Below are 26,393 nucleotides of genomic sequence, written 5' to 3'. Positions count from 1 at the left end.
AGAGGCTGTTAATTAAGCAATTAGTCACTTGAGATGACCCAGCAGCTGCCGGCTGGGAGACGAGGACAAGTGTCAGAGGGAACTTTTCTTTGCCACTTTCAAGTTTAACTTTCTTTTCGTTTCACAAACATTTTCAGCTTTCCTGAAGGAGCATGGTAGGCCCCTGGACCTCAAAGCTAATCTATAAAAAAGTGTCACTTGGCTTGGTTGAGAAAGCTTTGAGTGGTGAGTGGGTTGTCAGAACCTGTTAATTTAGAATAGGAACATCTCAGCTTTAGTTCGCAGGGAACAAAAGAGACTGTCCTGTGATATATTTGAGCAGGGACGAGCAAAAACAAACACCTTTGAAAAAAACTTTCTGCTCACAAAATGCAGAAGCCTTTCCATTCCAGAGCTACCATGTTCTTGTTTGTTGTCAACAGGCAGGGAGAAGCAGGTATATCTTCACGAGGCATCTTGGGCCCCAATTTGGTCTGAAAGAGCTGAGGCCATGCTGGGGGCTGCCCAGGCAGGTCCTGGGAAGGGCTCCTGAAGGGAGCTGGGCTGGGAGGAGGCGCTAGGCTGGCGGCCTCAGGGCCGGGTCGGCTGGGCTGCGTGAGAGCTCTGAGTGTGTGTGGTTCAATTTAAATAGTGTGTTATTAATATAATGTATGAAATACTGAACACGTTGGGCATCCAGTCACTATCGCTGGAACTCTCTGTTTTATACCCAAAGGCAATCTGACATTAGTATTCCAGGATTTTCCTTATCAGTATATATCTGTTTTAAACCAACCAGTTAATTGATGTTTCTGGAGGACATTCTAGGTTCTAAGTAGATTCTACAGGAGATACTTAGGATATAGATAAAATTCTTCCCTATGTTTAGCCTTGGGATAAACCAAAAAAGCTTTACCTTTGGTGATCTGCTTAGTAAGATGGACAACAAACCAAACTTACCCTAATTACAGTCCATGCAAGGCTTGGTGGCAAGTTAATGGGTCCCTTCCAGGTGGCGTCAGCCCCAGGCCTAGGCACGTGGCTTAGTTAGCAAAGTGCATGCTGTATTCCAACCCTGACTCATTCCCTGGGCCAGGTACCATTGTGCAGTGCACAACCTGAACAACTGCCCTGCCTGATTATTCTTACTAAGGTAACTGTTCTTGTTGCTTCTCCAGCCAGGGTGTGGCTGGGGAGGGGAACTGTATTTCTACTTGGTCCCATGTTCTGAGAGAGTGCTGGCAAGTACCACATACCATGAGGAAGGAATATCCGATCCACAAACTCCGCCATCCAACTGGGCAGTGGGGGATAGAGACGTCTTGACTGTGGACCGCTATGGCCACAGCCGGGGCCTCGCACACAGAACAGCGGCTGATGTAGGGCTTGATTTCGTCCTCTGCCACAGGCATCATTGGCAGAGGGGCAGTGGTGGACAGCCAGTAGGACTTGTCATTCCGGCTGGCGTAGTAACAGATGTCACCAGGGTTGCAGTACAGGAAGGGCATGGTGCTGAACCGAGCCAGGCAGGAGCCCGCCAGCCCTGCAGAAGGAGAGCACAGCTGAGTGTGGCTGGAAGATGCTGCTGGGCCTGGCCAGGCTCGGGAGGCCCCACGTCGGGGACCTACCCCAGTGTGCTGGGGGACCAAGCCAATTCCCATTTTTGCGGGGGAACAGACTACATTGGCATTTTAGCCCTGCCCTTTGAGAACTTCTCACACACACCTATGCACTAGGAGGGTCAGCAGGGAGTGGCGTTTACGGAATAGCACCCTGCATGAGGCCCATGTTGGGGGGTCTTAGAGCAGTAGCCCCGAGAAACCCCTGATGGCATCCAAGACGAGGGCCTTGCTCATCAATCCCCATGGCAACCTCCCGGAAGAACCTCGGGCCACTCCTATCTTCAGATAACTCTATTGCTTCTGGGTAAAAGATGAACCTTTTTTTTTAATGGCCTGAGCAAAATACTTTGCTGGGCAGGGTTCCCTTACCACACTGACCGCTTACAAGCTTGGAGTCAAATGAGTGCCCCACCTTCAGCAGGCCTGTCAAGTGCTGCGGCCACCTTCGTGGCCCTGGTCCCAGCTCTCCTTTAGGCCCTTATCTGTGTTTGCTTAGCTTTTGAACTTATTATGGAAGTAGAACATATAGACAGGGAGGTGCAGACCATCGGGGCTCAGTGTGCCAGGTTTCCCCAAACACGGTCCCACCACAGACTAAGGCAGCCTCCCTACAAGCCCAGGCTTTTCATGTGCACTTGCTACATTTTCTGTGTGCTTTTAAGTCATTTTAATTTTTTTTGGCAACCAGGCTTTACTTGAATAAATCTGAGCACACATACCCACATATCCCCATTTTCCTGGGGGTTCTCTATGACTCCCAGCCCTCACGGCATCGGCTGACTGTCTACAGAACTTGGGGCAAAAAGCAAGAAAGAGGGGAAGCTGCTGGTGGCTCCCAGGCAGAGAGGTGCCAGCGCCAGGCTGGGCCTCCTGGAAGCGTGGAAGGCACTGCTGAGGTAAGAGGCAGGTCTCTGTGGTCCTGGCCTGAGGTGCAGGGCCATAAAGGCCATGTTAATCTTTTCTGAAACCCCACGGATGTGGATGGGCCCAGTGTCCCATTAGGAGGAGCTCATCTGCCTTAGAGGATTCCTGCACCTCACTGTGGCCAGGAATCCTGACCACCTCCAGCTGAGCTGGCCCCGGGGGCGCAGTGGGCAGTACCTACCCAGGTCCTGGTTGTGGGCTTTCTCCTGGCCCTCAAAGTACAGCAGGCTGTATCCACTCCAGAGCTTGTTCATGCCCACGGGGCACATTGGCTCCTGGTCCGTCTGGCTGTGCTTCACCAGGAGGTAGCCGATGCTGACGCTGCGGCCGGGCATGCCGGGCAGGCCAGGGGTCCCCGGGCGGCCTGGCTCCCCTAGGGTCCAAGACAGTGGCCCCTTATCAGCCGCCCTGCGAATCTCAGCCCACAGCACACGGCTGACTTTGCATGGCGACATTTACAGCTGTTGCTTGGCTTTCACCCAAGGTCAAGGGCTCAGTGGCTCTGCCCTTGAAGACCAAGAGCCTCCTGGGGAGGACGTGACCTGTGTTCCGTGCCCAGTAAGCACGGGGTGACGACAATGACGGTACTGAACAAGGGCGCAGGCTCCATCGGCCCCATGAACTTTCCCCTCAGAGTGCCCTGGTGCTGAGCAGAACTAGAACGCCTGGAATGGTTCCCCGATGTACTGCAATCCCCTGTGCTGGACGCTCAGGGAGAGGCCGCTCATGGCAGTTGGGCCATCCTAGGGCTAGTAATCGGCCTTCTGGAACATCTACCCAGGGGGCTCGATTCTGCCCCTGGAACACGGCATAACGTCTGTTCTGCCTCCAATACGACAACCTTTCAAGTGTTTGCAATCAGCTGTCCTGGCTGATCCTGCCTTCCCAATACCCCTTCTCTCTCAGGACATTTTCCTATCTGTCGCCTTCTGATAGGACATCCCCGCCACCCTGCGCTGTCTCGGTCCCCTAGCCTGGATGGCTCCCATCTGTCCATGTGTGTCTTCGGATGTGCAGCCCACACATTATATAACCTCCTGGCCGTGGGTGAGTCCATCCGGAGGGTGGTGGATTGTTACTTCCGGAGATCTGGGAGCTGATAATGCGGCCTCATACCAACTGGTTCAAACTGAGCACAGGTAGATGACAAACCTCAGGAAATTTTTTGCATGACTTGCTATGGTTTCTGGCCTATCCTATCCTGCACATGTAGAAATAACATTAAGAAATCAATAACACAAAACTTCACAATGGCTCCTGTTAATGTAATTGGCTTCTTTCAGCTCCTCGTCCCAGGTCTTTAGATCTTTATGAATCTTGTCTCTTAGTGTATATCAATTGCTTCCTTCTCTGAGGCACCTGCAGATGTCTCAGAGGAAGAAAGGAAGCCTGTCCTGCTACTCTCTGCCAGGGGTTCTGCTAGGTGCAGGTATTCTGTTAAGTACAGGTATTATGGAATGCTCCCAGGACCAGGGCTACAGCAAGGTCCCTAGGAACTGAGCTGGGGTTGCGGAGCAGAAGGCATGGCAGCCTCTTATCTCTGCTCCTCTTGGAACTCATTTCTTCCCTCCCTGCATGCCACAGTCCATTTGTCAGACCACAGCAGGACCTGGAAGAACTCCGCTGCCCTCTGCCCCCTTTCATCATCCATCACTCACCTTCCTGGCCAATTGGCCCCTGATGCCCCATGGGTCCCTGGTCTCCTCGGAATCCGGGAATAGCAGACACACCACCTCTTCCCTGGGGCCCTGCTTTCCCTGGAGCCCCGCGGAAACCTGCACAGCCACCGAAACAGGTGTGAGTGACACAGAAAATCATGGTGCTTAACAAATGTTTTTCAGCAAGAAAATGAAAGTGAAAACAAAGCAATTAGGAAAACGAGCTTTATCCTGGCAGTCCTACAGCAGGGTCTTACCTGGTTCTCCTGGGGCGCCCTGGGGCCCCATCTCTCCCTGTGCCCCTGGGGGGCCTCTCCTTCCCTGTGGACCCACAGGCCCTGGCTGGACAGCAATCTTCTGGGGGATCCCTGTAATCCCCGGAGATCCCAAAGGACCAGGGGTACCTGCAAAGGGAAAAGGGAGACCACTTGGCGCAGGGGTACTACTTGTTTTCTTGCTCTGCTTTCTATTCTTTTTTTTTTTTCCACTTGTTGAAATCGATCTTGGAGTTTCCTGGACAAATCGTGCTCTCCAGAGAGGAAGATGGATAATCACCCATCTGAGAGGCCACTCAAGAATTACTCACCAAGTGCCCATGGGAGCACAGGCAGACCCCGCTCCCCCTGGCCACGCTTTCCTCTGCACTTTAGGGTTTGGGACCCATGACAAAGAGTGACTTTAGAGGGGTACCCATGTCTGGAGGGGCAGGAATAGTTCTGAAGTCCACTGCTGGCAACAGTTGACCTAAGATGGCGGATGGCCACTGACCTGGGAATCCTCGGTCCCCTTTGGGTCCCTTCGGGCCTCGGTCGCCCACACTCCCGGTGGTTCCTGTGTTTCCCATGAATCCTTGCTCACCTCTGGGCCCTTCAAGACAAGCAGGATATTGAGGACACACATGCCTGGGCAGGGGCTCTAGTCACCTCTGACCAGTGCTTCCAGCCTCCTTGAGAAGAGAATTCCTTCATGTGAGCACAGTTACCTTTTTCTCCTGGGAGACCGAACACTCCAGGCCGGCCCTGGGGCCCGGGGTCCCCACCCCATCCTTTGGTCCCTGGGTTTCCCGGAGCTCCTGGGTGCCCCTCTTCTCCTTTGCTTCCAGGGAGAGCAGCAGGCCCAGGTGGGCCTGGGGGGCCTCGATAACCTATTGACATTAGACATAAGAAAGGAGAGTTTAAACAGGAGAAAGGCACAGTCACGCCAGGGGGCGGGACTCACTTCAGGAGGCACCCAGGAGCCAGATAGAAAGTCATCCGTTTGGGGCACCATCTTTGGCAAATTTGTAACATTGGGCAATATTTTTCTTTTTATTGTTTATTTGTATTGTAAAATGTAAGTAACACAAATTTACCATTTTTAACCATTTTAAGTGCACACTTCAGTGGCAGTAAGTACATTCACATTGTTGTACAACCATCACCATCATCCATCTCAGAAATTTTTCATCCTCCCAAACTGCAAGTTGGTCCCCATTAAGCACTAACTGCTCATTCCCCCTCTCATAGCCCTGGCAGCCCCCACTGTCTTTTCTGTCTCTATAAATTTGACACTTTTAGGGACCACATGTAAGTGGAATCACACAGCATTTGTCCTTTTGTGTGTGTCCACGGAGATTCCAACGCACAGAAGTGTAAGCCCTGCTTACCTTTCAGGCCAAATATTCCCGGTGCCCCTTTGTCACCAGGTGACCCAGAGATGTTGGAAGGGGGTGTGACACCTGGAAACCCCTGAAGTCCTGGACTCCCGACTGAGCCTCGTTCCCCTTTGGAAGGAAACAAAAGTTGTTTTTAGTATCAGCATCTGACCTTTGAATCTATCGTTTGCCCTTCAAGCTATCACCTATCCAGGAGCAGAGAGGTAGTGATGGAAGGTGCCCCAAGAGCAGGGAACGTGGGAACACAGCAAGCTCTTGTGGTGGGTCTGAGAAGGCAGGGGTCTTGTGGTCCCCACTCCCACCAGCCCCGTCCTGCTGCCAAAAGGGTCCTGCAGACCCACCTCTGCTGGGATCTTGTTCTCATGGGCAGGTTATTTGCTCGGAGATGCCTTACTGTGCTCAGCCAATGTGGCTAGTTGTGTATGACACCTTGGGCCCATCCTGACAGTGTCTCCTGAGAGGTTAGCTCTGTTGGCTCTGTTAGCACTTGTGATGGGACGGAAGGTTCCAGCATTGGCAACCAAGGCTTATGGACTACACTGATATTCTTAATCCTCCCTGTAGCTGTCCTTCAGGATCTTGGATCACAGCTATTGACAAAGTCCATCCACGTTGCTCACAGTTGTGTGTTTGCATTTGGCCTATTCACTAAGGTTCACTGGTGACCCCAAACCAATGGTGGTGGTATTTCTAGACATGTGGGAGACACAGAACATTTGAGTCCCCTGTTTCAGCTCAGAGTGTAAACAAGGATCCTTTTTATGTCTGCTTAGTGCCATGTTTTTTTTTTTTTTTGTATTTTTGTGGTTTTTGCTGATGATTTCACTGTTTACATTGGCTCCCAAGCATCATGCTGACGTGCTGTCTGGCGTTCCGAAGCTCAGGAAGGCTGTGAGGTGCCTCATGGAGAAAACACATGTGTCAGATGAGCTTCATGTAGGCCTGAGTTATAGCACTGAAGGCCGTGAGTTCAATGTTAACGAATCAACAGTATGCAGCCAATACCGTGTCTTTAAACAGAAACACACATATAGCAAGTTTATACATTGATTGGTGGACAAAAATGTGACCCGGGGCTCACAGGAACCAAACCCTGCATTTCCACTAGAGGCAATGGTTTGGTATTCACTAATTCAATATTTGCATCAATATTATATATAGAATATCATTACTGAGAGTTAACAAGAAATCGACTCTATTTGAGTCAAAGGCTGGAGCCCTTTGGCACGAACTGAGGACAGACCCTAGAGGGCAATCCTCACCTAAGGAAATGTGTGGGAACCCTATTCCTCCCTGTGCTACAGCCAACCCGACATTGATGGGTGCCCATCTGTGCCAGGCGGGCGTGAGTGCTGCCAGGGCTGTGGCGAGATGAATGGCTACAGGGAAGGAGACGAGTTTCTCCCCTAGTTGCCCTACTAATATTTGTTTTCCCTTAAGGTCTGGGGACTCAGAGATCAGTACTAGAACACTGCAAAAAATCAGAGTGTCACAGTATCTAAGGGCCATCATGTCCATTGCAGAGGAAAGAGTGAGTTGGGACAACATCGTGCAAATCTGTGAGACTGAGCAAAGGTAACAGTGTCCCCGCCCGGCTTCATGACCAATCGATATTTGTCAGTAACATGAAGAGACTTTCATACTGGCAGGACCAAGCATAGGGGACGGGGTCTTGTTTCTGCAGCTTCCGAGTGGGACAAAGGAACACAGGCCAGGAGAAGCATTTAGAAAGGTGTCACTTTGGTCTCACTAATTATAGGCAATAAACGAGTGTGTTTACTAGACTGAGGGGTTAACCAGCTGCCATCTGCAGTTAGATATAAAATGACACCAAGTGAGCTGCTTCTAACTATTGCCACAAAGTAACCAAAACCAATGGTGAGCTGTTAGAAGATCCAGAGTGGTCAGATGCCCATGAAAACATAACGAACTTAACTACAGTGATTAGGCCTCTGTTATTAGCCTAATTAGTTATTAGTGATTAGCGAGCAGGAGTCGGTTTGCTGGAATCAGGGGCAAAACAACTCCGTTTTCTCAGTGGCCCCCATGAGTCTTCCTAAGTATTGAAATAAAACCCCTGCCTCATGGAGGTTTGATGAAAGGCCATTTTGCACAAACAACTCATAAGCAAATCATAATTGGAAGCCCAAACATCAGCTGCAGAAATAACTGAGGCTGCAAATTCTAGTTTCTGGCCTGAGATGAAAATCACGCAAGGGACACCAAGAAATTGAGATTATTTCCCTATTCTTAGAGAAGAGTGTGAGTCCGGACCAGCCCTCTGTGAATGTCACCACCGAAAGTCACCTCTCCTTCTCCCTGGCCAGAGGCTGAGACCCGATGAGCAGAAAAAAGGGTCTGCACAGGAAGCTACCGGGTCACTGGGCTATTTTGATTTTCGTGCAGGGTGAGGGGTTCCTAGGGGGAAAATGGCTTTACAAAAGAGACACTATGCTTCAGGATCGTTTGGGCACCTGAGATACGTGTTCGGTCCCTTTGATGGAGTGCAGGGAGCTCCACAGTCGGTTCAGGAAGAGTTCTGAGAAACTGATGCAGCACAATGAACTTGGAAAAGGACCATGGCAGGTATGTTCGGACTATCCCGGAGCTAAACGTTTTCAGTGGCGGTCAAAGAGAGTCACCCTACAACTTCACGCTGTTCATCTCACACAAGTATATATCGAGCACTTACTCTACACCAGGCATTGCGCCGAGGCATGAACAGAGAGGTGGTTTCTACCCTGGGAGAAACTGTACTCTCCCTTGTCAGTTGCAGAGTATGAACAACATGCTGTGAGAGTCAGATGTTAACACTCATCGTGATACAGAGAAAGCTGTTGTGATGTTCTGTGTGCACAGTTTATGGGCCAGGACTGCAAGCCCACGTGGAAGAGAGGCCTCCGCTTCCCTCTGTGCCTCCTGGGCTGGGTGTCGTCTCCATCCCCCAAAGAACTCTTTCCCTGACCCCTGAGGGCAGATGGGTGACCTGACAAACTTGACTTCTTAGCTTCTGGTTATGAAGATGGGAATGTTGGAAGTGTCTGGCCTCACCTGGGACTCCTCGTTCCCCTTTTTGTCCTGGGGCTCCGGTAGGGCCGGGAAGAGTGTTGGCTTCTCCTGGGTCACCCCTCTCCCCAGCAGGACCTGGGAAACCTGGGTCTCCGTGGATGTCTGCACCTGTGGCAGAGTTAACGCGCAGTCGTGTCAGTATCTCCCACCAAGTTAATTTTCACAAACAAAACAACAGGCATGTTCTTTGGTGAGAGTCAAACAAAGAAAAGCAGGAGGAAGCCGTGGTGATTTCAGATTGCTCTGAACTGAACTGTGTCTCGCCCAAATGCTTATGTTGAAAGTCTAATTTCCAATGTGATGGTTTTTGGAGGTGGGGCCTCTGGGAAGTGATTAAGTGCGGATGAGGTCACGAGGGTGGGGCCCTCATGATGGGATTAGTATTCTTACAAGAGACCCCAGACAGCATGTTCTCTCTCCCCACCACGTGAGGGCACAGTGAGAAGCTGGCTGTCGCAGCCAGGAGGAGGGCCCTCACCACGCCTACACTTAGATCTCAGTCTCCAGAATTGTGAGGAATAAGTGTCTGTTGTGTAAGCCCCCTCAGTCTGTGGTATTTTGGTAGAGCAGCCTGGGCTAAGACAGCATTATCTGTTTCAAAGGACAGCCCCAGGACAGGCTGGGCACCAACTGTCTTCCCTGTGCTAAATGACACAAAAGATTACAGAGCATTGGGCAAAGCAGATATTTTGGACAACCGAGGGGCACAAAGGCTCTGTACACATCCCCAAGATGCTGCTGAAAAAGCAAAACATTTTTCTTTCCTTCTAAAAGCCTGATGGGCCCGTCCAACACAATTTCTGACTTAAGGGGATGGGTTCTTAAGGATCGAATCTCAGTGGTCTAAAGAACCACAGGGACCTTGAGTCCACGTGGCCTCAGGGATGACCAAATAGTCCTCATGGAGCAGCCCTGCTATCTGAGCCTCCCGATACCCCCACCCGGCATCCAGAATGGCCCCTCCAGTCCCCCCCCACCACCCTGCTGGGCGCGGCGGTGCTGCGTACCTGGGGACCCTGGAAAGCCTTTGGTGCCTGGCAAGCCGTGTAACCCACCGATGCCTCGGCTGCCCGGAAAACCTGTGTGGGTGTCACTCATGGTTATTTCATGCATCAGAGAGCAAGGAGAAAAACTTAAAATAATTCAGACATGTTTTTGTTTGCTACGACATGATCACGCATCCAATTTATTTAAAACCCTGGGAAACAGAAGTTCCGTGTACATTCTGACATGTAAATGAATCACTTCTATGTCACTTGAGAGAATCATTTAACTTAAAGATGGATTTCATAGAATCTTTACAGACTTGTTAGAGCCAGGAGGGAACTGGGGAGTGGTGTGTTTCATTCCTCTTTTTGGCGCTCGAGTCACTGTACATATTTGGTTTGTAAAAATTGCCTGGAACCCATAGCCTGGCATTAGTTCCATTCCCTCTGGGTTCTCGAGGATAAACATTTCTAAAGTAGGACACAGGACACAAGCGGCAATTCTTCCCGTGATGTGGACAGTGAGCATGGAGGTGGGTGAGTCACCCTTAATTCTGAGTAACAGAGCAGCCGAGCGCCTGTCCCTCTAAATCTTGCCACCGGCTCTACCAGACCTCGCTCAGTGGGAAGCCGGGAAGCCTGTGGCAGAACAGCCTGTGTCTGTCCCTCTGGGCCCTCCTTTGCATGGCCTGTGCACTGACTCGGAGCGCACAGTTGCCATTCATTGTTCTGGGGAGTACAGCACTTATTTACAGACTAGCGCGTCAGTCTCTTTCCCGATGGGCGTGGACAACTGCAGACCCTGTACTAGGTGAGTTTTGTGTGGCCAGCAAACCATGCACACCTGGCTTTCATCTCACATAGTCTTTGAGAAAACAGCTTGGAGAGAGGCCAGACTGGCTCAGGGGTCGCTCCCCAACTGGCAGATCTGCCTTGAAGCGCTGTGTCTGTGCAGGGAGGGACGGTCTTACCTGGTAGGCCCGGACTACCTGGCCAGCCATAATCTCCTTTCTTGCCTGGTACTCCGACCCGGCCTGGCTCTCCCTGGGGCCCCGGCAGGCCTGTCAGTCCTGGAAAGCCTGAGGGACAAACACATCCTTAAATCGGACACAGGAACGCTGAAGACGTTGGGAGAGGCCTCCCGGCCCAGCCTCCAGCTCAGGTCCTGCTTGGATGGGGTGTGTGGGGCGGTCCTTTTTGGGAAAAGACCAGCTTCCATTCAAGCCAGGAATACAAGGGGCTTTGAACCCTACATTCAAGTTCAATGGGGTTATTTAGCTCAGCCTTGCCAAAGAGAACAGCTTGTGTTTTCTTATTTTCATCCTATCATCCAAACAGAAGCTTGGAAAGAAGCCACAAAACAAGCCCTTGAGGATGAGCCTGTCAGAGTCACAGCTCCTGGGCAAAAGCAAACAAATCAAAAGCAGAAATAACCAAATTCATGAAACTAGTGCACCGTTTGCTTTCCATCATTAACTTGGGATCCCCAAAGGAATTTCTGCATATGCAAATTCATGAAAGGGATCCGGTAACAAGAACTTAGTGTGTGTTTATGGAGAGACTCACACTGGGCCACACAAACCCTTCCATCAGGCCCCCGTGCCTCTCCAGTAGCTGGGTTGGGTCCTAAGGCAGAGCTAAGTGAATGGGCAGCATGTAAAACAAGCCTCCCAGGGTGGGGTGTGATCCTAGAAGAGAAGGAGACAGGGGAGATTGGCTGCCTTTGTCCTGGGGTCTTGAAGATTTGGAGGCTCAGCCGTGCTCAGGCCCACTGGCCGCTGCACCATTACGCCACGTGTGGGGAGGGTGAGGGCTGGGGGAAGACTGGGGCTGCAAGAGGTTTTACCTGTTTGCCCTTGAAGTCCAGGAGAGCCTGGGCCTCCTGTTACGCCTGGTACTCCAGGGAAGCCGATGTCACCCTCTGTTCCTTTTTCTCCAAAGAATCCCTTGAGACCTGTAACCACAGATTTTCTGCTTGCAACAAACCACAGACATGGCACCAAACTGGGGCTTAATGCTTGTAGGATCCAAGGGGATGCCAGTTAAATACCATGTGGGTGCTTCTGTTCCGAATGGGGATCTAAACATATTCTTTTCTCAACTAATTTTTTTCTTTTTCTTTTTTTTTTTCACGTAATTCCTTCACTGAGCCTGTGGTCAGCAGCCTCCAAACTGGCACACAACGGTCCCCACGTCCTGGTATTTATATTTGCATGCTGTCCCCTCCCACACGGAACAGGTTCGAAGTGAGACACCACCAGGACATGGATGAAATGATGGTATGTCACTTCAAGCCTACGTCATAAAATGCACCATGGCTTTCGCTTTGTTGCCTCTCTTGGATGACTTGCTCTGGAGGAAGCCAGCTGCCATGTCTTGAGGACACTCAAGCAGCCCTGAGAGGCCCACGTTTTGAGGAACTGAGGCCTCCTACTAAGAGCTGTGTGAAGGCAGCATCTTGGAAGTGGATTCTCCAGCCCCAGCCCAGCTTTCAGATGACGCGGCCCTGCCAATGTCATGGCTGGAATCTCATGGGAGACCCTGAGTTAGAACCAGCCTGCTCCTGAATTCCTGACCCTCAGGAAATGTAGGAGATAATACTGCTTATTGATGTTCTAAGCCACTGCATTTTGAGTACCTTGTTAACCATCAGAGCCCTTATCTGATGATAACTAATCAGCCCTTATCAGAGTGGTTTTCAATGTGTGATGTGCCAGGGAAATCTGGGAAATGTGTTAAACATGCCGATATTTGAGCTTCTCCCAGAGGTGACTTAGGTCTGGGGTAAGTAAGGCCTGGAATCTGCATTTTAATAAGTACCTCAGGTACTTCTAAGGTGGTCGTGGGGCAGATGGAGAAATGCTGCCTTCACATTAGTGAAAATATTCTCTGTCAATGTCTCAGTTATTTCTGGTATGCTGGAAGTTTTGAAAACTTTAGGCCAACCTGAATTCCACACAATCATCTTTTTCTAGTATTTTCTTAAATCTATAAGATAATTACTTAGACAAAACACTGTTAAAGTTTTTGTGGTCTTAAAGAAAAACCACCTAAGAAATTCTGCTTATTTTTTTACTAACTTTTATGATTTATTAATCTGCTCAAACCCCTAAGCAGTGATTCTTCTTTTATAAACCACTTCCATTATCACCACCCAAACTGAGTGAGTCCAGAGTAGCCTGTCCCTTCATCCTCTGAGTGACCAGGTCTAAGCCCCAGCTTCCCAATGCCCCTCATGTCTGGGAGCCCGTCTGACTCACTCCCTGTGCCATATCGGGCAAGCTCTGTGGCTGACCCTACTGAGGCACACCTCACTTGTCTTAGGGAGAATGGACCACTCCAAGGAAGGCTGATATGACTGTTATCACCCCTCTGCCCCTGGGATGCAGCCCCTGGTAATGGGGCTCCATTACCTAGCCCCACAGTTGAACTAAAACCTAAACATTTAAGGGCAACAACCGTAATTCTTGGGACAAAATAGCTTCTTCTCCACGACAAATTTTTAGTTGTACAAATGAGGTCATCATTAGTGATACGTGGCAAAGATAGTTTTACCTTTCTGCTTTTATAAACCAAACCTCCAAATGAATTATTGAGGACAAGAGATTCAGCCAGCCAAGAGCCAGAAGGTTCAGCAGCCCAGGGTACCCCTGTGACTGAGAGGAGAACCACTGGGAGACCTAATTATAGATCCACATGAGCCCAGAAAGGCGAGTAGAAGAGGCTGCCTATTCCCGAGTGATCATCCACGGGTCCTATGCTAGACTGAATACCCCTTTCCATTCTGGAGCTCTTTCTAAATAAAGAATAAGCTCAGTATCCCTCCCATTGACCAATCACATGGACAGACTCTTTCCCCTCATTCAGGGCCATCCCTAGAAGGACTCGGGGCTCCAAGCAGTTTATGCAGTGTGGGGTCCCCCTGAAGAAGTCCTCATCTTATTACAAGTCCCTTGGGATATGATTCCAGGCAGGAATTCTGACCTTGAACTTCAGGGATGCTCAGAGAATGAGTGAGCTCCTGTGCCACATGAGGTCCCCCAGTGCACACACTGTGGGGTGCCTCTTCTGTCTTACTCAAGAACTGGGCCCGACTCCCACTGACCTTTCTTTCTTCTAGACCCTTCACTTGTTTATGAGAAGCTCCAGTCATTAAATAATTTGCTTTATGCCTTATAATGTATCCCAGCAATCCCGGCTCTACTTATTTTCCATTACTTACATTTTATGGACCAAAATATTGATTTTATGAGTGTTGATTCTGGCTATTTTCCCTTTTAGGAGAGCAAGAGAGAGGTTTCCTGACTTTGTCTTCAAATTGAATTTAATTAAACATCTCAGAATCTCTCTTGCACATTTGGCTTGGAGACTTTAAACCATTCCCTATAACACGATCCATAGTGCTCCCCAAACAGTGATAAGTTAGACAAGCTAGCTCATGAGTGACGCCACAGACAAAGGGTCAGAGCTGTTGCTGAGATAAAGATGGAAAATGACTTCGGTACCTGGTATTCCAGAGATGCCCTGCTCCCCCTTCAGGCCCGGGCTTCCCGGTAAATCTATAGTGTCGCCAATATCACCTGTCACATGCAAAAAAGATGGTTGAGAACAGGTCTTCCTATTGAGAGGTGGTTAGTGTTGTAACTTTTACTGTGCTACATTATTAATAAGAATAATTTGTTTCAAAAAAAACTAACAGCATCTGCAAATCTGATATCACCCTGTCCAGAAGGCTCCAGATTGTGGAAGTCCTGTTTTCACCATCTGGGCAACACTTACCAAAATCACCCGTGGGGCCGATCTCGCCGTAAAGACCTGCTGACCCTGGAGCACCTTTGTCACCCTAGAGCAAAGCCAAACGGAAAGCCATCTTAGAAGGCTGTTCATGAAGTAAGTTGCTAATTTTGAAGGTTAGTGTAGCCAACTATTCAGTATGAAAAAAAAAAATAACACCCAAGGTTTGTGATGTCATCATTTTGTAGAAAACTGCTCAAGTTTTTTTCAGTGCAATATAGTTTGTGGTTTGCTTACCCCTTCTGATTAAATTATCAAGTAGTAAAAATGAAACTAGCTGCACAGACTTATTGAAATTAATAACATCACTGATACAGGTAATGTCCATGACAGTGGTGAGAATACCCATGGCGAACCGCATTCTTCCCCTCTGCCAGGCTTGCCACAGGCAAACATGTTGGGTCCCATCTCAAGAGCTTCATTTATTTCTCACAACAGCCCTATGAGGTAGGCACTATTATTTCCCTTTGACAGATGAGGGAATCGAGGCACAGAGTGGTTAAGTATTTTGCTCAAGGTCACTCAGCCGGCAGAATGGGGATATCAGTTTGGGCTGCCACATCCCAAAACCTCCTGTCTATATTACGTAGTTGTTGTGCACTTCTACCTGGGGAGAGACTGAGACTTCTCCACAACGATGCTGGTTGCTGATCATGAGATTGGGATGGTATCTGGGTTACGTTGGGACTCCAAAGAAACTGTTCTTTCCCTCGGAAGTGCCTCTTCCTCACAGGGAGGTGGGCGTTCTGGTCTACCTGCCTCCCTCTGGTCTCCACTTTAGCATCGACCTGGGACGTCAGGGCTGTCCTTTCCTCGTATAGCTTAACGTCTGTCTCTGAATTATTCACAAAGCTCCATTTTGTGGGAAGAATGGGGCAGATGTGCCAGAGGCAAGATCCTCGCTTAGATCATGATGTATTGTTTCTTTCTTAAAGCTTGCTTTATTGAGGCATAACTTACATACATACAGTGCAGTTCACTCATCTTAGATGTTCAGTGAATGTTTACTCATGGGCCACCCAAAGACAGAACATTCAGCATGCTAGAAAGTTCCTTTGGGTCCTTTCCTAGTCAATAATCCTGCCCAAGGTACCCTTTTTTCTGACTTGCCTCTATCACAAAAAAGGGATCGTATCATACGTACTTCCTGTTTCTGATTTATTTTGTTCAACCTGAAGTCTGGGAGATTCACTCGTGTAGTTGCGTTTATCAATAACGCTCTTACTACTCCTGGGCACTAGTCCACTATCTGAATGTGTCCTGCTTCTTTATTCTTTCTCCTGGTGATGGGCATTTGCGCTCTTTCCCAGTTTTTGGCTCTCATGAATAAAGAGAGAACATTGTCATACATGTCCTTCGGTAGACATATACATCTTTCTTTTTTTACATGACCTGACTACGTAGTTGCATAAAAGACTGGCTATAAGATCCCCGCAGCTACAGCTTTTGGGAGTGATGGAAAGAAGACATCTAAAGAATTCTAAGGACCTCACGTATGCCCGGGTGGACTGGGCAGAAGGCCAAGCCAGGGCCTGCTGCTAAAGATTCACGACAGAGTGGTCAGACCTTCTGATCTGCCACAAATGCACTAATCCCCCTGCGAATGCCGGAAATGAGTCAGTTGTGTGCTGAGGACTGTGAATGTATAATACATACACATGAAAGAGGATAAAAAGATAATTCCATGAAATACGATCTATAGAGAGCCACTCTGTGCCATGTTACATATACTGTCTACACTGCACTTAACAAAACTGTAAGGTGGCTACTACCTGCATTTTACAGATGAGGACACAGAGGTGGAGAGGTGAGAGCCCTTTCCTGGGTCGGCGTGTACAACTGTTGCCATGACAACACAGTGCCTGGCTCATAGCAAGTGCTCATATGACACACGTTGAGTGAAGAAATGAGTAAACGGCAGGCCAGAATGTCCTCCATGCTATGATTCAGTAATGGGTTTTCAGTCCTGATGCCATATATATGCTTGAGTTTAGAGCCTGGATCTCTAGAAATTCAAGTTTTGTTCTCTGAAGACCCCAGTGAAAAAATGTAGACACCATGCTTTATTTACAGAAGCCCATGAAAGGGCAGCAGTGGCATGGACGGCACTTCAGTCACCCGTGGTGTTGGTGCGAGCACAGCGTTTCCTTACGCTGACCCAGGACCCAGGACACCCAGGGCTCTAGCTCTGAACCTGTGCCTTGACCACTCATACCCCCTAAACGCTGGGCCACAGTGCTCAGGTCACCAGCCTGGGGACAGGAGTTGACAAGCAGACGTGGAGTTCAAGGTGCCCACTTACCCTACTTCCTACGAAACCTGGAAACCCTGTAATTCCGGGGGAGCCAGGCACACCAGGGAATCCTGGCAAGCCAGGCACGCCGGGAACACCGATGTCTCCTTTGGCTCCTTTGATGTGGCCGGGTCTCCCAGGCAACCCAGGGATGCCCGACAGTCCCGGGATCCCTGGCATTCCTGTGATACCTGCAAGAAGACCCCAAGGGGAATGCCCTGGTGAGGACAGGCACCGAGCCTCCCCAAGCTTTTGAGGTGGCAGTTCCGAGTGCTGCAAATCTTAAAATGGGAAGGCGAGGCTACTCAGGCCTCAAAGAGCCACCCGTGAGCCCATGTGTAGCGATGGCAGGGTGCCCGAAAGTCTGGGACACAATGAAGGCTGGTGTGGGTGCAGGGGCATCTCAGACTGAGAGACAGAGGTGGGCATGTGGCTGGGGAGGGGAGGAATGAGACCCCCCAGGCCTGACAGCTCAGAGGTCAGACTGGGCCTGTTGGCAATGCCTCACCTTTTACGCCCAGGTATCCCTTCAATCCCATAGGTCCTTCATCTCCTTTCTCCCCTTTAATGTCTTTCATTTCTGGCAGGATGATGGGAGGAGGGCCTGGGGGGCCAGGGTCTCCTCGGTTTCCTGGAAGGGAACAGAATGCAGTCATTGCCTTTGACCTCTGGACCAGGTGTAAGAACACAGGTGGAGAAAGCCTCTCAGCTGCTGCTGTCCTTCAAAACCCGAACCCTGAGAGCCTCTGAGCTGAGGGGCGGCACGGGTCCCCACCTAGAAGCCTGCGTCCTGGGGTTGAGGCTCCCTGAGACAAAATGCCTGTCTTCTGTCCCCTCCCACACCCCTTGTCTGCAGTGCAGGTGCAGGCAGAGCACGTCGGGATGGAAGGACCTGCTCCCCCCAAAAGGACCTGCTCCCCCCAAAAGTGCTGCCAGGACAACGCAGGGATGAATGTGATGGGGTAACACAGAACATGAGGAGTGTTACTGATTTGCACTCTGATGAGACAGTGATCAAACTTGATCAAAAGCACAAAGTATCAAACAAGGAAAGAGCCCGCTCAGTCGTCTTCCTGCAGCACCAGCTGAGCCTCAGAATTTAAGAAGAGTCAGCCAGAGCTGCGAGGTCACAGATAGGCTGGTGGGGGGTGGCAAGGGAACTTTTAAGGAGTCAATAAACTGGAGGTGGAGGGAAGGGGACCTTAGTCAGAGAACTGTGCTCTAAGGTTCAGGCTGAGAATGTTCCAGAATCTGTGTTTACTGGATGAGAGGGAAGCTGGCAAGTGAGATTTGGCTGAATGGAAATAATTTCGTTTCCTTCACTGAACATTTACTGACTATTTAGCGCGGGGCTAGATATTGAGGGGGACAAAACCATAAATTGTTCCTGTTCTTGGAGAGCTCACCATCCAGTGGAGAGACAGGCACCCCCAAGGTTAACTTCATCCCAAAGAGGCTGCAGGAAAGGTGTGGTGGAGCCGAAAAGAAAATGTAAATCCAAGAGTAATTCCACTTTAAAATATCATTTTTTTTGCTCTATGGCCTATAAACCCTAAGTTAACATGAAGATTACTTGAAAATGTGTGAGTAGAAAGCTTGTAAAAAGTAGTGCCTGAGGCTGCAATGTCTATTTTTCTAAGAATTTGCAAAAGTTATAACTCTTGGGGGAGTAATTAAGTTTTCTTAAAAACAGCTTATTGAGTTATAATTGACATACCATGCGATTCCCTCATTTAAAGAGAACAAGTCAATGGTTTTTAGTGTATTCAGAGTTGTGCAACCATCAGCACCATAACTTTAGGACATTTTCATCAGCCCAAACAGCAGTCATTCCCCACCTACTCCCTACCCCCCAGTCCTAGGAGATGACTAATTTTCTGTCTCTATAGATTTGCCTATTCTGGATATTTCATAAAAATGGAATCAGACAATATGTGGCATAAAGTTTTCAAGTCTTATCCATGTAGTAGCATACATCAGAACTTCATTCTTTTTGTATTGCTGAATGATATTCCTTGATATGGATATCCCATGTTTTTTTTTTTTTTGCCCATAATGGTTATTTCTATTTTTGGCCATTATAAATAATGCTGCTGTGAACATTCATGTAGAGGTTTCTGTGTGGACATGTGTTTCCAGTTCTCTAGGGTGTATACACCTAGGAGTGGATTTGCTGGGTAACTCTATGTTTAACTTTTAAGAAACTGTTAAACTGTTTTCCACACGAGGTTCCCATTTCTCCACATCCTCGCCAACACTTGTGACTAGTAAGTTTTTAGAGATCATTGTGATACTTTCAGAACAAAGGTGTTTGAACAACAGACATGCAAATGTGGCTTGTTGGTAACACACTTGCTGAACAAGAAGCCTCGCACTGGGGTCCTGAGATGCCCGCCTCATTTCTGTGGGCCAGTCTCTGTGGCACGGTGTTGCATCCTTCCACCTAGAATACTATGGCCCTCCTTTGCCAACGGTACTCTCCTCCTTCAGAATGAACTTCCCCTTGCTGTTCACCTGGACTCACCTCCTCATGCTGACCATGGAATAATTGTGGTGGGATATGTTTCTTATAATGTAGTTGGTTCTTAGTGCTACCATGATTTTTGTTCTGAAAGTTTCCATTGGTTAGGATTATTCCCTTATTACACTGTCAGTGTGTTGAGGCAGGGATAAAGCCTCCAGTTTTTGTTAGCTTCTTTTTTAAGAGCAGTGTAACGCCCCCAGGAAAGTGAGTCCCCACCCTGCCAGAAAGACTTTCAGAGAGGTGGGCATACCTTTCACACCTGGCTCACCAGCCAGACCCTTCAGCCCTGGAATTCCGAAAAATCCAGGCTCTCCTTTGTTTCCCGGAGACCCGGGTCTTCCTTTGAGTCCAAGCATGCCTTGGAAACCATCCATCCCGGGTGAACCTCGACTCCCTTCAGAGGGAATGAGAAAAGTGCTGAGTTAGGCTTGCCTACATGCAGGGGATATGTCAGTCTCACTCGTCCATGACACCCCATGGAGTCACTCATGTGAGGAGATACTAAGATTCTTCACCTAAAAGAGGGATTTCTGGGGCTCCATTTCCTAAGGAGTTTGCCAGCGGACCTATGTACAGACTGAGGGGTGCAGAGTTGGCCCATCTGCTGTCTGGCTTGGGGGGTAAGACATAAGGCAAATGCACAGCAGTCAGGCAGCACACGAGGAAAACTGGAAGGTCACCTAGGTCCGTGGGCCCAGGGAGGAGAGGTTAGAAGGGGCCCTAGAAGTTAACATGCATTAACACTGCACGCAGCATGGAAATCTGGCAAAGAAGCCCTGGAAAATCAGACCACTGTGCCTCCAGCAATAATCAAAAGGCCAGAAGGCTCCACTTCTAGGTAAACTGCCCTCAGGTTGTATGCAAATAAACCTATGCTGGTGACCAAGCATTTTCCTTAGTTTTAGTTTCTGTTCACCAGCCAGCCTCTGGGTCTGAATCCAGTCCCCTGAGGGAACCTCTCCACAGATTTCCCCACACAGATCATAAGTCCTGTTCCTCAGGCAGTCGCTCTTTCTTAGTTAATTAAAAACTTGGCATTGACACCCCGCATAAGCAGCAGTGGCTCACTTTCTCAGGGCCTGAGGCCTCCTGGGGGCAGGGAGTTCTGAGGCTTCAGCCCGCAGGCACGTGGGGCTAGCCTCTAGCTCTTCCAAGTTCAAGTTTAACATGCCCAACACCCCACAAGGTAATTCACTGTCATGTTACACAATTACCTTTTGGTCCAGGGATACCAGCCATTCCGGCCATTCCTTTAAATCCAGGGTTTCCTGGATGACCTCTTTCACCCAACAAACCAGGGTCACCTCTATCCCCAGAGACACCCTTCATGCCCACAGGGCCAGGGACACCGGTGTCACCTGGTTCCCCTCTATCTCCAGGCAGACCTGTCAAAGACAGGGGGAAAGAAAATAAAACAGGATGAACAAACCACACACAGAAAATTCCTCTTATGATACTTTTAAGGCATCGTTACAAAAACTTTTCTGATAAGAAAATCTTCCTGGAAGGAAAATGGGAAACTGTAACAATAAAGGTGAGTTTTAAAGGTGTGACCTGAGTATGTAGAAAATCCACAGCGTCGGCCTTTCTAAAGAGGTTTTTCTTTGATAGCTGGAGGCTAACGTGTGGGACTCAAGCCAAACATGACATGGAGATGAATCTGACTCGGTTCACTCAAGCCCTCTTGCCTCGGAAGCCCAAAGGAATGAAGCTAGTAGTGGTGGAACGATCAGGTGGGTGCAAAGGGCACAGCTGAGTCTAAGCCGGGATGTGATCCCAGGTCATTCCTGGGCTGCCCGCCCCTTGTGGCCATTGCTGGCTCCAGCCTGGGGATTAAGTTCTGGGGGACTTGCACCTGCCCCCTTGGCTGCTCACACCATTCCCTTCCCTTTCTCCCTGCTCCTCCCTCGTTACCTCATTAGGGCTTCCGCAGCTGTCCCGCTCACCACTGGCCCCGGCCTCCCACCACATAAGCCTCCAGCTTGCTTAATGCATCCCTCCGTTAAAATCCCCCAACGATCCCCTGGCCTAGGGGATCTAACTCCTTAGCTTAGCGTTCAGTGCCTTTTAAACTTGGACCCAATCTCCCTTTCCAGAACACCAGTCCCCTACTCAGATTAAGCTCTCTCCCGGGCTGGTTTGGGGAATCACAGTGCCAAAGCTTTCCTTGAGCATTCCCACCTCTGCTTGGGCTGTTTGTCTTGGGAAGGACCCCGTTCCCGTCCTTCCCATCTTCCATGCCTGGCTCGCCTTCTCCCAAGATAGTTCCAGCCTGCCTCGCTCCACTGCCCCTTGGAAACCGGGCGCCTTGGGGTCTGGTCCCTCAGCTGGCTCGGCCTGGCCAAACGCAAGCCTTTTTTATATGTAAATCTCTCCCCAGCTAAACTGCAGGCTCCTTTTGGGCAGGGCTTTTGTGTGGCTCTTTCCATGCCATGCGATGCTCTGTGTTCCGCTGATGGCCCATGGTTGAGAACTGGCAAGGCCTGTGAACACTGACAGAAGTCCCCAAACCTTCCGCCCAGGATGTCTGGTACTGTAAAATGAGTGGGTTGCCCAGGGGATCTAGTTTTTGGATACAGTGGAGGCCACTCCTGGGGGAAGCCGCGGGCCCATGTGTAGGGAAATGTCTGGCTTACAGTTGGTCTTCGTGTGGCACAGCGGTTCCCTTGTGCTTACCGGTAATGGTCCTAGACAGAGCTGTCACCTGACTATGGCAAAAGAGAGAACTAGGGTCGCCCTGGAGGGTGCCCGAGGGACGTATGGGCCCTTGATTTCCTTCAGCAGCACCATGGCCTATTCCTAGCCTCCTGCAGGGACGACCATGTGGGGACACAAGGATAAGGTGGCCGTCTGCAAGCCAAGGAGAGCAGCCTCAGGAGGACCCAACTCTGCCTCCACCTTGATGCCAGACTTCCAGCTTCCAGAACCGTGAGAGAATACATTTCTATTGCTTACGCCATGCACGGTGGCTTAGAATCCCTGCAGCTCTTGAGAGGGGGGTTCCTTGGAGCACAGTTTGAGAACTTTTCAGGAGGGTAGTGCTTCTTCAGTTGTCAGTATGACATCCCTTGATGGGAGGGTTGGTTCCTTACCTCCATGGCCCAAGGCACCTGGCAGTCCCAAGGGCCCTTCCTGGCCAGGACCTCCGGGGAAGCCATGCTGGCCAGGTGGCCCGGGCAGTCCTGGATGTCCTGAAGGTCCTGGGAAGCCTGGGTGACCCTTCAGGCCTGGCATTCCTGGCATCCCCTGGCTTCCTGCAGGAATTGAGACAAGAGCCATGAGGTCAACCACATGTGGTTCATTGCAAGCAACATCTATCTCCTCAGATTTAGTCTACAAAAACAGGATTTAATTTTTTTTGGATTGTTGGAACACTGTAAAATACAAAGAAGTATAAAGGATAGGATCAAAGTAACTCATGCTATCACCCAGAGATAAATACTAACATCTTGGCATATTACCTTCTGGCCTTTTATTCTATTCACGTAAATATACCTAGAAAAAGACATTTTACAGAACTGATATCACACTGCAAATAACATTATAATCTAGCTTTTTTTCACTTGACGTTATTTTCTGATCATTTTGCTATATTTAAAATATTCTATGTTAAATAGTTACCGGAATAATATCCCATCACATGGACACATTTAGTTCCCCCACCCTCCTCTTTTTTTGTTCTCACAAATAGTGCTGAGGAAGAGATTTTTTGGTATATATGTCTATGTTGTTGTCATGTCTTTAGGAAAGTGTCCTAGAAATTGACTCAGTGAGTCAAAGCAAACACGAGCTTCATGCTTTTTATTACATGCTATTCCACTGATCTCAGAACGCCTCTCCCAATTTCTTCTCCTCCCCATGTTTTCTCAGCATCAAACACTGGCAGTAAAGCACAGACAGAAACCTGGCAAATATGACTGAGGAAAAAGTGGGTGTACCAGTTACTTTGCATATTTTTCTGCGCAAATTTTATGCAAGTTTTTGGTGCTTTCTTTCCTTGATTTTATGTTTAGAATATACTGCTTTACCCATGGTCAGGTAACTCTGAGCATAATTTTCTCCTAGGTTTTTTTTTTTTTTAAGCACTAAGTCCCTGGATCTCCTTGTATTTAGGCATTTTCTCCTTGGAATTTCAAGTTTGTGCCATTCATCCAGTTAATACCAGTGGAAGGGCCAACACCTGCCATTTGTATATTTCTCCAAAGACTTTCAGGGGCTCTCGCTCATTTATCCCACGACCATCCTATCAAGTGTGCAGGGCTCACCTGAGCGGAGGAGGCAGACAAAAGTGTGGGGGAGACATGGGCTGGGGGAAAGGCATTAATGGAAGGGACCAAGTCAGTCTTGGACCAATCCAGAATCTGACTCTCCAGCTTGTCTCCCAGTTATCTGATGTCATCAACCCCATGGGGGGAGGAAGGTCTGCAATGAGCAGGATGTATATACTCTCATGAACTCCAGTATTACTGTGGGAAATGAGGCCACTCCTGTTTTGGGTTCTATCTTGAGATTTAAGAACTCCAGGGCAAGTGTGAGTGCTAGTGGCTGCTAATGGCCTTGCGAGAGTAGACAGGTGGTGGTGTAGGTGGTGAAGTTTTACCGGGAAGCCAGGCTCCTGCCACAATACTCTGTTCCTCCACAAGGACAGACAAGATAACTTCATCACCAAGTGCCCTTAAGGCTGGATAAACTGAAAGCACTGGGCAAGTAAGGTCACCGGAGCTGGAGCCAACAGGGTCGAGGGCAGTCTGAGCTCGAGTTTCTGGGTGCCTCCCTCATAGAAGTGGACAGGCCATGCCCCGAATAAATAGCATGCAGTGACCTCTGCTACTTTAGTGGCTGCCTTAAAAAATTCAGGCATGGGGAATTTTGCTCTTTCAGTTGTTTGCTGTGATGGGTGATTTGGAGCTCAATGCTTTAAGTGCATTTCTATGTATAGAATATCTACTTAAAAAAAGAAACAACTATAAAAAGTCAGCTTCCCTCAGCTAAACATCTGATCCTTGGGTGACTACTACATTCAGAAGTTCTGCTCAGAAACACAGGCTGCCCTGGGCACCTTGGTCACGGCCCCACACAGCCAAGTGAGTCAGACGTGGTGTCGTCTGCCCGCGGCTCCTGTCACGGGGGTGGATTGAATGGAAAACAGTTTCTCAAAAGTTCATGCTTCAGAAGTTAAAACTTGGATCAAACAAAATATTCTGCCTGAACAAGCTGGTCATTAAGGTGACAGCTAACACGGACCCTCACAGACTCGAAAGGAAACCTGCTGCCATTTTTGTTGTTGTTATGTTCAAACATTTTGAGATCTGTGGGAAATAGTTTTGTTTAAAAAAATCTACTAGATGTGCCCCCTCTTATGTTAAAGAGCTTGGGGCACAGTTGTGACAGCATCACCCGTTCCTCAGTCTCTGCAGAGTCACCGAGTCACCCCTTATGCTCCATCACGGACCAGGAGATAGTGAAGTTGGCAAAGGCAGACCCCGATGTCCTGGCATCTGGGCCCACTGATTGGTCATTTTACCCAGTGGCCTGTGTACCTGGCTGGCCTTGGACACAGTGGTGTGGTTCAGGGGTGTGTGTAGATATGTGTGTGAGCACATGTGAGTGTGAGTGTGACAGGGTGGGTGTGAGTGTGTGGGTGTGTTTGTGTGTAAGAGTGTGAGCATGTACATCTGAACATGTGTAAGGCAGATCTGAACATGTGCAAGGGGGTGAGCGTGTGGGTACACATGTGAGTCTCTGTGCATGGATGTGAGTGTGATTATGTGTCCGTGAGCAGGCATGGGCCTGTGTGCATGCATCCATGAATGTGTGTGGGCATGTGCACGATCACGTATGTGAGTGTGTGTATGAGCATGTATGTGGGTATGTGCGTATGAGCCTGTGTATACGAGCATGCGTTTGAATGTGTGGGTATATGAGCGTGTGCGAGCGTGTGCGAGCACGTGCACGAATGAGTGTGTGCGTGTACTTCAGCCCTCTCAGGCTCTCCCATTCTTTGGGCCTTGCCCCAGGGGGTCTCTCAGTGGACCCCGGCACCCACACTGGGGGTTGCCCCGCTCAGTTGACAGTGGAGGCGCTGATCAGTATCACCGTGAAAAGCCATGTGCCCTGTGCCCCACCGCCTAGGCCTGCTGGGAACTGACAGGCTCCTCTGCAAAGCAGTTCTCTCTCCTGACCTTGGTGAGGTCACCTGCCTCCTGAGACTCAGCGTTCACCCCCCAGTGTCTTCATATAAAAGATGCCCTACAAGTCTGATGGCAGTCAAGGGCCGGGACACCCGCTTCCTGCACCACACAGGAAGCCCGTTCTGTCTGCGCGTGGGGCGGGGACCGATGACAATGCTGTCAACAGCTAGTTGACATGTAAAGTCGCGGTGCATCCTGTGTCTTCATATATGACTGGGAACCCCAGACGGCAGATTTCACTGGTCTGGAGGGCGCCAACCCCTGGTGCTCTGAAAGCGAACACTTGCTCTGTAGTGACAATCGTTCATTTAAGCAAGGTGTTCGGGGTTCTCAATGCCAATTTTGCATAAATTGATACGTAAAGCCATCTGATATCTTGTTCATTCATCAAACCATGCACGGTCCTTCTACTTTGCTAAACATACATAGATGATATTGTGAACAACATGAATGAATTTTAAACCAATCAGTTTTACACATGAGCTTGCATTCCAGGCCACTTCTATCTTCTACCGCAGCCTCTCACTAAGCATGGCCAAGTTCCCTCACACCTACTGCACACATTCTGCTGAAGGCACCAGGAAGCCCCCATGCTGATTCACACCCAACTTGGGAACCCAGTGTGTCAGTGAGTCCGTACTTGTAAAAGGTCTCAAATGGCCATCCTTTTCTGGCTACAGAAGATAACACAGGATGATA

The 26,393-nt window shown here is 49.3% G+C and overlaps 1 protein-coding gene across 2 annotated transcripts in view; it reads right to left on the bottom strand.

Moving 5' to 3' along the window:
• COL4A2 (collagen type IV alpha 2 chain) overlaps window positions 1-26,393 on the bottom strand; it is a 182,480-nt gene that overhangs the window by 1,709 nt on the left and 154,378 nt on the right. For both annotated transcript variants that reach the window (XM_074329518.1, XM_019731070.2), the window contains exons 30-47: window positions 22,596-22,757; window positions 20,718-20,888; window positions 19,754-19,897; window positions 17,488-17,610; window positions 16,989-17,170; window positions 14,672-14,735; window positions 14,398-14,472; window positions 11,739-11,846; window positions 10,864-10,971; window positions 9,914-9,985; window positions 8,889-9,014; window positions 5,829-5,945; window positions 5,166-5,327; window positions 4,952-5,050; window positions 4,441-4,587; window positions 4,184-4,300; window positions 2,707-2,898; window positions 1,236-1,522 (exon numbers count right to left, since the gene is read on the bottom strand). In XM_074329518.1, the coding sequence (XP_074185619.1) occupies window positions 1,236-1,522; window positions 2,707-2,898; window positions 4,184-4,300; window positions 4,441-4,587; window positions 4,952-5,050; window positions 5,166-5,327; window positions 5,829-5,945; window positions 8,889-9,014; window positions 9,914-9,985; window positions 10,864-10,971; window positions 11,739-11,846; window positions 14,398-14,472; window positions 14,672-14,735; window positions 16,989-17,170; window positions 17,488-17,610; window positions 19,754-19,897; window positions 20,718-20,888; window positions 22,596-22,757 (2,456 nt within the window). The remainder of the gene's footprint in view (window positions 1-1,235; window positions 1,523-2,706; window positions 2,899-4,183; window positions 4,301-4,440; window positions 4,588-4,951; window positions 5,051-5,165; window positions 5,328-5,828; window positions 5,946-8,888; window positions 9,015-9,913; window positions 9,986-10,863; window positions 10,972-11,738; window positions 11,847-14,397; window positions 14,473-14,671; window positions 14,736-16,988; window positions 17,171-17,487; window positions 17,611-19,753; window positions 19,898-20,717; window positions 20,889-22,595; window positions 22,758-26,393) is intronic.

The sequence above is a fragment of the Rhinolophus sinicus genome, linkage group LG04, assembly GCF_036562045.2.
Source record: "Rhinolophus sinicus isolate RSC01 linkage group LG04, ASM3656204v1, whole genome shotgun sequence".
Lineage (NCBI taxonomy): Eukaryota > Metazoa > Chordata > Mammalia > Chiroptera > Rhinolophidae > Rhinolophus > Rhinolophus sinicus.
Note: the sequence above shows the minus strand (reverse complement) of the source record. Positions and strands in the feature narration are given on the sequence as shown.